Source organism: Sminthopsis crassicaudata, chromosome 4 (genome assembly GCF_048593235.1).
Source record: "Sminthopsis crassicaudata isolate SCR6 chromosome 4, ASM4859323v1, whole genome shotgun sequence".
Classification (NCBI taxonomy): Eukaryota; Metazoa; Chordata; class Mammalia; order Dasyuromorphia; family Dasyuridae; genus Sminthopsis; species Sminthopsis crassicaudata.
The window spans coordinates 416639097-416649912 of NC_133620.1; the positions used below are offsets into that span (position 1 = coordinate 416639097).

A 10816-nucleotide genomic window follows, 5' to 3' on the forward strand; every position below is an offset into this window, starting at 1 on the left:
CCCCTTGATTTTGTGATGCCTAACAAATTAAAGTTCATACTCATTAGCATGGCATTAAAGGCACTCTACAATCTGGTTCCAACCACCCTTTGTTTTCAATTTTTTCTTAAAGTAATTCCCTCTTCACTAACTCTATATTCTAGTCAAACTGAAATATTTATCTAACATATCCTGTTACTTACACCTTACATTCCTCCCCCCCATTCCCTAAACCCAAAATACCATCTTGACCCCCGCCCCTTCATTTCATTCACCATATAAATATTAAGAATTTATGTGCAAAGTTCTGTGTTAAACACTAGAAGAGATCCAATTTAGAGAAGATATGGTTGGTTACTGTCCTCATGGGGATTATAGTCTAGTATATGATTTTTAAAAATCATATAAAAAGTATATTAGTCACAAAAATAAAGTGCCGATGCCTAAAAGGAAAAGTTACTACTAAGTGAGAGAAGTAAAGGAAAGATATGAATTTTTTCAAAGATTTGGCTACTACCAACTCCTATGTCTTAAGTAATAAAATCTCTAGGACTTCAATTTCTTTAATAAGGTGAAGGTACGTGTAGCTTAGCTGACCTCAAAAGGTCCTTCTAAGATCTAAATATATGATCCCAGAAGCATTTGAAATGGACTCTAATTAATAAAGGAGGAAAGAAGGACATTCCAAGTATAAGAATCAGCAAGATCAGGGGCATGAAGGGGTGAGAATTCAGGGAGCAGAGAGAAGTATAATTTGATTATTTTAAAGAGAATGTAAGATAAACCCAAAGACTACATACAGCTTCTGGGATAAGGACTTAGTATTTGACAAAAATGTCAGAAATAGAAATTCGGTATAGCTCTACATCTCATATCCCATGCCAAAATAAGATCAAAATGAGCACATGATTTAGGTGTAAAAGGTTATACTATAAGCAAATTAAAAGAGCAAGGGATAGTTTATCTATCAGATCTTTGGAAAAGGGAGGACTTTTTGGCCAAATAAGAACAAGAGACTATTATGAAATGCAAAATAGGTGATTGTGATTCCATTAATTAAAAAGCTTTTGCACAAACAAAACTAATACAACCATGATTAGAAGGAAAGCAGAAAACTGGGAAAGTTTTTTACAGCCAATGTTTCTGATAAAAGCCTCACTTCTCAAATATAGAGAACTAACTTAAATTTATAAGAATACAAATCACTTTTCAACTGATATATGATCAAAAGATATAAAAAGAAAATTCTCAGATGAAAAAATTAAAGCCATCTATAATCATACAAAAATGCTCTAAATCATTATTAGAGAAATGCAAATTAAAACAACTATGAAGTACCACCTTATACCTACCAAATTGACTAGGAGGACAGAAAAAAATAATATTAAATGTTGGAAATGTGGGGAAAAGAAGCACACTATATACTTTGTTGACGGAGTTGTGAAATGATCCAATCATTCTGGAGAGCAATTTGGAATTATACCTAAAGGGTTATAAAACTGTGCATACCCTTTGATCCACCAGTACCACTACTAGGTCTCTATCCCAAACAAATTATAAGGGAGGGAAAAGGACCTTCATATAAAAAATGTCTGTGGCAGTTTTTTGTAGTAGCAAAGAATTGGAAATTGAGTATATGATCATCAATTTGGGAATGGCTGAAGTTATGATGAATGAAAGTAATGGAATAAATTATTGTTGTACAAAAAAAAAAAATGACGAACATTTACTTTAGAAAATACTGGCAAAATTTACACAAACTGATGCTCAGTGAAGCAAAGAAAATCAGGAAAACATTGTACATAGTAACAGTAGGATTGTGTGATGATCACCTATGACTGACTTGGTTTTTCTCTGCACTTCAGTGATCCAAGGCAATCCCAATAAACTTTGGAAAAATGCCATCAGTATCCAGAGAATTATTTTCACTTTTTTTTTCTTCCTTGTAGTTTTTCCCTTTTGTTCTGATTTTTCTCTCCCAACATGATTCATATGGAAATATGTAAAACATAAATGGAATGTACATGTATAATCTAAAAAAAAATAATTGTTTTACATATAAATGAGGAAAATAAAAATAATATTAAAAACAAAGTGAATGTATGTAAAATCAAACTGAAAAGATTTAGAGGGATGTCAGAGCATTGCCATGTAGAAAAATTTAGATTGTGTGGCACAATTGTAAGTACACTTAGAACTATACAGTCAAAGAAACCTTTTTTTAGGTACCAGCTATTGCTTTATGTGACATAAGTTCATTGACCCTGATTTTCCTGGTCTATAAAATTAGATAGTTCCTTTCAGCTAAAAATCTAAATGTTATAAAACAGTACTGAAGATTCTGAATAGCAGAATAACGTGATTAGATCTATGAATATAATATTCTAGCAGTGGTATAAACCAAGAATGAATTGGGAAGGATGAGTAGAAAAATTTTGTCCTCTGTATTTGTATTAGAGCTTAGTACAATGTCTGGTACATAATAGGCGCTTAAAGATTTTTCTATTTTAGTGGAATTGGGAGGTTTTGAAAGTAAATCTAGACAGATGAAAATGAGAATGTGTGTTAGAATAATATTGTAATGGGCCAGAACTCTGGAGAAGTGTACTTGGAACAAGGATTCTTACAACAAGGTGTTAATTCGGTGGAATTAATAAGACAATAGTTATCTAGTTTAGCATAGTGATAAATAGTTCTCTAGTTCAATATGATTGAATTAATCTTACATCAAGCAATGGTTCTCTAGTGATACAATGATTGGCTTATATTCACTATGATGAACGGATTTAATTGTAATAAGAGTATTTAAGAGGTCAGAGTCAGACCTAGAGAGGGGATAGAACACACTCAGAGAGATTCAGAGAGACAGAGGACTGGAGGCTGGAGCTTAAGCCCTTGGACTATTCCATCTTCGATTAGGCTCCAGGTGGCTCTCCTGCTTCTCTCACACTGAGACCAAAGGCCATCTGAAGGGCATCCAGAAAGCTAGCCCGGGCCCCAGGCAAGGAGACAGATTGTGAAGGAGACAATAAAGACTTCTGGACTTTATCCCTGACTATTCTCATAGTGATTACTCTGCTGAAACCAAGGCTGGTCCCAAGATTTTCAGAAAGTTAAATCAGAACACTACATAATATGAATAGAAAAAGAAGCCTTCCTGGTTCCTCCAGTCACCAAGTCTTCTTCACTAAAGTTACCTTTTTACTTAATATCATCATCTATTTAGAAAATGTCTTTTCCATTATTATGTATGCTTTTAGAGCAGCCCCTTTTTTTGTAGGCCCAGACTCAGTACATCCTAAGTATTTAATAAATACTTGTTGAAGGACACATGGGAAAGATGTTACAAAGGTAGAATGAATAGTATTTGGTAAATGATTGGCTATGAGAGCTAAAGGAATGGAAAGAGTAAAAAATAATTCTAACGATAAAATACAGTAAGCTATATAAAGGTGATACCACAGAAAGAAAATGAAATCATAAGAGTTCTTTGCCTAGAACATTCTTTTTAAATTTCCTCTTATCTTTGTGAGCTTCATATTGTAATTAAATAAGTATATGTTCCATCACTCTCTTCCACCTTTTCTAAATCGAACATAAGATTCACAAGGACAAAGACTATCTTAAAAAAAAAAAAGGAAAAAAAAAAAGATATGTAATGTTTTACACATTGTACATACGTTAACAAATGTTGAATTATAAGATAAGTCCATATTTCTGAGTTGCTGGAAGGGAGACATTATAGATAGTAAATATGGATTTGAAACTCAGGAAAAGTGGCTAAGACCACAGATTTGGGAATCATTTGCATAGAGGTAAGCACCCAAAGCCAAGGGAATTACAGTGACTGCCATAGATGAAAGAACAGAAAGATGAAAAGAAAGCTAAGAACAGACCCTTGGGGAACATTCACATTATAGGGCTGAGAAAAGGAGCCATTAAAACAAAAACAAAAGAAATGTATTTATGAGAACTTAAGGATGTGGTATGCAAAAGATGAAAAGTTTTAGCAGCAAGGTACAGATGAAATTGAGTACTAATATTATGTTGTATATAAAATCAGCTCAATATTGTGACTTTCTATAGCTATAAAGAAACCAGGTTCACAATGAAGAGAATGGTACAAAGTCAAGGAGTCAAGAAAATCTAGGATATTGACTAGTGAAATAAATTAGTATATTATCTCCATTAGTTGACATCCTAACCATCTCTTAAGACATAGCTTAAATAACTCTTTATGTCTTCAGTTTAATGAGATCTCTTATCTGACTGCCCAGTACCACATAATTTTTATATGTTCTTATTACATTTTATTAAATATAAGCTTTTATTAAAATTATGTAAATGGCTTCTCTTCTAGGTATATATTCTCTTTGTATTTATCTTTACACCTACTATAGGGCAGTGCTTTTAAAAATCTGTTGATTGCTTTCCATTGCTGACAACATTATTTGGAAATCAATGGCATTTGTCATAAAATATAAGTAAAGCTAAGTTGCCTCATTCAAATCCATCACTATGTCCTTTCTGGATCTCATTCATGTTTTCCGTAAAATTTCTCTTGACCAAAATGAGGAAGAACATATTCTGTGAATAAAGAGCCTAGACTTTCAGGATCTTTACTCATGTCCCTATATAAGGACATGTTTATTCTTAAGCAAACATATCACCACCACCACCTTAATTTGCTCTGAAATACTAGCAGAACTTCTAAGGAAATTAGAACTTGTATTTAAGAGGCCTATGATTAAATTCCAGATTGTAATATTTAACTGCTACACACTGAGTATATAAAATAGTGAAAAGTATTGACTCCTTCTCACAGAGTTGAGAAAAAAAGCACTTTGTACATCTTAAAAGCTCATAAAAGCCCGGTTTTTATTTACCTTTCTGATCTTCCATAACATTTGCTGATACTATTCATTTAGGAACTATCACATTATAAATACAAACATATATGTGTGCACATATATAAAACATGACAGTTGCTAAATAGTATATGTTATATATAAAGTATATATAGCTATATACTTCTTTATATCCTTAAAAGGGATGGGGACAGCTAGTTGATGTAGTGGAGAGAGCACCAGCCCTGAATTCAGAAGGACTCCAGTTCTAATCTGGCCTCAGACACTTAACACTTACTAGCTGTGTGATCCTAGGCAAGTCACTTAACCCCAATTGCCTCAACAAAAAAAAATAAAATAAAATAAAATAAAATAAAAATAAAAAGATATATAAGGATGTCTTTATATCTTAAAGAACCTTATTGATTTACTACACAAAGTCAAAATCCATTAGTAAGATAAGAAAATTCAAATCATCCAACCCTAGAAGCTAGTAATGAAAGAACAAATTACAAAGACATTAAATTACAGAACCAGTACTTGAAACCAAATCTTCTATCTCCATATACATTTGTTTTTATGCTACAACTGGCTTCTTTGGCAGACCTATTGTTTTAAGTCCTCCTTCCTCCCTTAAAAAACAAACAAAAAAAAATACTGACCTATCTAAAATCCTTCTCCCCCTCTCCCCCACAAAACAAAACAAAACAAAAAACACTGCTTGTGGACCTGGACTTAAGTGCTACCTCTTATTCTCTTCAAGCCTACCTCTTTATTTTTTGCTATATCCTTACCAGTCTGTAAGTCAGTAATTCAACCAATAATTCTAAAAAACTGTTGATTTTTTATTTGATTTTTCTTGCACAGCATGATAAATGTGGAAATTTTAGAAGAACTGTTCATGTTTGCTGTCCAAGGAAGGGGTAGGAGGGAGAAAGAAAAATTTAGAACACAAAGGTTTTGCAAGGGTGCATGCTGAAAACTTATCTTTGCATGTATTCTGAAAAATAAAAAGCTATTATTTAAAAAAAAAATAATGTTAGCTTAGTTCTTTCAGCCAGCTTTTTCAATTACTGATGGTTCACTAGCTTTCCTTGGTCACTACTTAAGGCAGTGGTCCTCAAACTTTTTAAATAGGGGGCCAGTTCACTGTCCCTTAGATTGTTGGAGGGCCAGATTATAGTAAAAACAAAAACTATGACCCTCAGCCCAGTGCCAGAAGTGTTCAGGTCAAACGTCACTTCCAGACTGGTTTTGCCATAACCCTGCGGGCCACATAAACGTCCTCAGCGGGCCGCATCTGGCCTGCAGGCCGTAGTCTGAGGACCCCTGACCTAAAGTATTTTCCCTACTGTTTTGACACTTTTTTGTCATCACCTATTTTTCTCTAAGACTTGGTCCTAGTAAAACAAGAAAAGCATCAAACATCCTCTGCTTCAAGATGCCAAATTCCAATAGCAGTTCTTAGTTTTTATTCTGTTGTCCTGTAGTAATTCTGGGGTTCAGTCCCTTCAGCACATCTAGACATCACAGGATTTGAAAGACACCAATCTCAAAGAAGATATGGAAGTAGGCGGCCAACTCTCTTGATGACCTTCCATCATGCTGTAATAGTTCATGCAAATTGTTATTTATAGCTTTAAAGGCATATTTCATATATCATCTCACTTGAACCTTACGATAGGTTTGTAAGACATAAGTATCTCAGTTATTACCTGCATTTTCTATAAATAAAGCATTTATTTTATATTAAGCACTTATTATGGGTCACTTATGCTAGAAGCATAAGGGAGGGGGGGCAGATGTGAGAGGAGAGAAAAATGGGAATGTGGGGGTGCAGAGTAAGGTATAAGAAAGAGTCAAGGCTGCTGGAAGGATGTGGAGATGAACATCATTTTCAATCCTCACAAAATAGTCTTGTGAACTAATCAATATCACAATAACTAATTCAATATCATGAGAGAGGTATGTCCAGTATGGAATAGAAAACATGGGGGAAGTAAGTGGTCTCACAGCTCCTAAGTGTCTGAGGTATGATACAGTTTCATTTCATCTTCTTGATCCCTACATATTTTAGGCCCACGAGCTTTCTTTCTCAAATAATTTTGGCCTTCTCTAATTAAGGGTGTTTGACAGTAAACCAACCCTATTTTCAAAGTGAAGGAAGATGTCATAGCTTGCAAAGGTACCACAACATAACCTATGGAAATTTATTCCTGTCCCTACTAACTACACAAATGTGGCTTGGGTCTAAACCCCAGTGGGGAATATGAGTTAAATAGGTAAGATCTGTCTGGATATGACTCAGTCAGAAAAGATTAATACTCCCCAAGGAGTACTTCAAAGGGGCAAACCTTATTGCTTACTATTTGAATATGTAACCCCCTGATTAAGCCTGTTTTAGCTCCTCATTAGCAAACAGCTCAGATTTTTAAGCCAGTATCTTAAAACAAAAGAGTCCCAGGGTAGAGAATAACTTTCCTTTTTTTTTTATATTGAAGACTTTCAGAATTGGGTCACAGGGTTGTGTCACGTGGGACTAAAACCCAAACCCCCTCCATGATTTCTATTCTTACATTAGTTTAACGAATGCACGATGCTTTTTTACAGTCCCTGTCGCAAAGATTAATAATACTGTGTTCAATTTAACTTAGCGAAAAGCGGATGGATGGAAGCAGCCCTTTCCCATGGGTAGGGGGTGGAGGAGGACGTGGGTGAACCTACCAGCCTTTCCTTTTCTACGGTCAAGATGGAGGTGTAGGACTCCAGGTACACGCGGCTACATTTCTTGACAATCTCCAGGCCTTTCACGGTGATGTCCGCGGCATCCCCCAGGCCCAGGCCAATCAGGTACAGCATGGTCAGCACCCAAGGGGGCAGGAGAGGCGAGGAAGCAGAGAGCGGGTCTGGGGACAAAATCACAAGCGTGGCTAGCGGGAAGTGGAGGCAGCGCTAACACACAATGCGAGATTCAAAGGGGGAGGCCTGGGTTGGAATCCTGACACTGCTTCGAAGTCAGAGGATGACATCATCTCCTTAGGCCGTGACTACACGACCTCGGGGCTCAGTCTCCTCCCCAGACTCGATGATCCCCCGGGTCCCTTCAGCTCTAAGGGTAGAAGACGCTAGAACTACACGCCTGGGTCTCAGCGCGCGGCCCGGGCTTTAAGCAACGTATGCGTCATCCATTAAAAAGACCCCCTATTCATTGTGCAGCGTCCTTCCCCCACATCTTTAGAAGCTAGAGCTCTCGACCCTCCTCCCACTTATGTCGGAGAAGTAAACAGAGACCCGAGATCCAGGAAGCCCAGCGGGGAGGAGGAGAGGGGAATGGGGAGGTAAGGGCAACGGCGCAGCCACGGCTCGAACCCGGGGCCTGCGACTCTGAATATGTCTCTCTATATACTCCCCCCGGCCCTCCCGCTTCTCTAACCAACGTCTCGGCACTGTCTCCCTCCCCAGGTCGCTCCGAAAGGGGAATGGGTTACCCGCTGACGGATTCGCAAAGACCAGGCCTCGGGAACTGCGACAACTTGTTTTAGGGAAAGGCTTCAGAGACAACCCCACCTCCTCACGCAGCCCGATTCGGGTTTACGGCGCCGCAAAGCGACTGACATTTTGCAGCGCTTTTACGTCTCTTATGGGCGGGGAGAGAAGTGGAGATTGAGGGAGGAGAGAGGGACGAGGATGGTTTCTAAATTGGGACTGGACAGTAAAGGGGAGGGCCGAGGGAAAAGCGGTGTATCCTTCCTGAGCGGCTCCCCCAATATCTACCACTGCCGTCCTGTCTCCATCAGTCCCGTTTGCTAACGGTTTAAATATCCCCGTCTTAGCTCTAGGTGAGCGAAGGCGCCGCCGTACCGAGCCGAGCGCGGGAGCCATTAGCCCGGGCCACCAGTAGAGGAAGGCCGCGTAGCTCTGGGGCGGGGCCAGAACTTCCCCGCCTCTCTCCCACGTGGGGGTGCAGTGGTGCCTCGGTTCCCGGGGCTCCCGGTGTCTGCCCCGGGGCTACCCCTTATCTGCCTCGTGCGTGCCTCCTCGTTTTGGGCTTCGAGGCGGTGCAGTGACTCACCTCCTCCTTCCCCCTCAGGACTTCAATGACCCGCTTTCATTTGCGGGGCAGAAAAGGGAGTGCCCCGTGCCAGTCATCCCTCAATTTCTGGACGTCCCCCTCCTGTCCCTGCTTTGGGGAAACAACCTGTGTTTCCCCTCGACCTTCACCCACTCAGGGATTCCCCACATAGATAATGGTCTCCGATGTCACTTTTAGCTTAAAAAAATTCCTCCATTCAAACTGTCCGCAGCAGAAACGAGGCTCTTGGACATTACGTCATTTCTTACAGTCTGCTTTTTCTGTCACAGCTTGTGGCGGCCAGGGAACTGATCCTTCAGCAGCTTCTAATTTAAGGGAATCTATTTTACAAAGTAGAACAGAACTATGAAAGTGGACAAACTTAACGGGTCACTTTTTATGGTTTCAGCTTTTAGGGTTTTTTAGGTGTCGAATCTCTGGCTAAGAGAAATGTGTTATAAAAAAAAAAAAAGTAATGCACAACCAGCTTTTCAGAGAAAGTACAGAAGGAAAACTTTTTTCACTCTTTTCAAAATGACAACTTTATCCCAATGTCCTTTTTATTTTATTTATTTAGAGAGAGCAAAACATTTATTGTTCAATTATTTCAGACATTGTGACTACATTTTCTTGTCAAAGAAACGAGTGGTTTGGTGTTTCCTTCTCTAGTTCACTTTACAGATGAGGAAACTGAGGTAAACAGGGTTAAAAGCTCGGGGTCATTCAGATATTAAAAACTGGAGACCAGATTTAAGGAAGATGAGGCCTCAATGATGTCTTTCATTTTCCTTCAGAAGCAATGAGAAACAGTAGATAAGAGAAAGGGGATCTATTTGATCCCCCCAAATTTTTTAATAAAATTTGACACAAATGGGCAAATATTTTGTCCAGTCTTTATTTGCAGATTTATTGGATGTGGTCATTTTTTTTCCCCTTAATACTTTAAAAGTTTTAGTTTTCCTATCTGTAAAATGGGGTTATTAGACTGACTTTCCAGCTCTAAATTTTTAATCTATTATCCCATGATAATTGCATTTTGTAGTTATGCCATAACCTCTAACCTTAGATAGGAAGGAAGGAAGGAAGGAAGGAAGGAGGGAGGGAGGGAGGGAGGGAGGGAGGGAGGGAGGGAGGGAGGGAGGGAGGGAGGAAGGAAGGAAGGAAGGAAGGAAGGAAGGAAGGAAGGAAGGAAGGAAGGAAGGAAGGAAGGAAGGAAGGAAGGAAGGAAGGAAGGAAGGAAGGAAGGAAGGAAGGAAGTTAATTGCTTCCCTTCCCTAAGCTTCAGAAGTTTTCATTCTGGTTTGAAGGTAACTCCATCCAGGTTTCTCTAAAATTACACAAGTAGATTGTAAAAGGATAAAGTGAAAGCTACTCATTTTAGATTTTCTTTCTGTCTTCCTGTCAAGTAGATGATCATTAGACTGGAAAGGACAGAATCAATATAGCTACTAAGGAGTTCAATCAAGCAATACTTACTAAGAACCTACTGTGCTCAACCTACAAAAAGAGGCAAAGGATTGTCACTGACTTCAAGAAGTTTAAAATCTAATAAATGAGCTGATACTTAAGTAAGGTGATTATAAGACCCATTCAGCAAATATTTAAGTGTTTACTTTGTATTAGACCCTATAATTAACAAGGGATACAAAGAAATGTCAAAAGAGCCCCTGCTTTTTGAGAACATCAGAGGAGAACATGTGAATAACTAGGTATATACAAGATATATACAAAATACATGGAAGGCTATCTCTGAAAGGAAGAAGAGGCTGCAATAGAACCAGAAGATCACTATACACTTCAACAACAATACTGTATGAGGATGTATTCTGATGGAAGTGGAAATCTTCAACATAAAGAAGATCCAACTCACTTCCAGTTAATCAATGATGGACAGAAATAACTACACCCAGAGAAGGAA

The 10816-nt window shown here is 38.3% G+C and overlaps 1 protein-coding gene across 3 annotated transcripts in view; it reads right to left on the bottom strand.

Moving 5' to 3' along the window:
* The window catches only part of DPH5 (diphthamide biosynthesis 5), a 39977-nt gene extending 31246 nt beyond the window's left edge, over positions 1-8731 (bottom strand). Inside the window, exons 1-2 of one of the 3 annotated variants that reach the window (XM_074262815.1) lie at positions 8688-8731; positions 7551-7732 (exon numbers count right to left, since the gene is read on the bottom strand). In XM_074262815.1, the coding sequence (XP_074118916.1) occupies positions 7551-7685 (135 nt within the window). In that variant the 5' untranslated portion in view covers positions 7686-7732; positions 8688-8731. Of the gene's footprint in view, positions 1-7550; positions 7779-8293 lie in introns of all 3 variants that reach the window. The other 2 variants (XM_074262814.1, XM_074262816.1) reach the window with 2 other exon arrangements.
* Positions 8732-10816: the final 2085 nt, after the last annotated feature.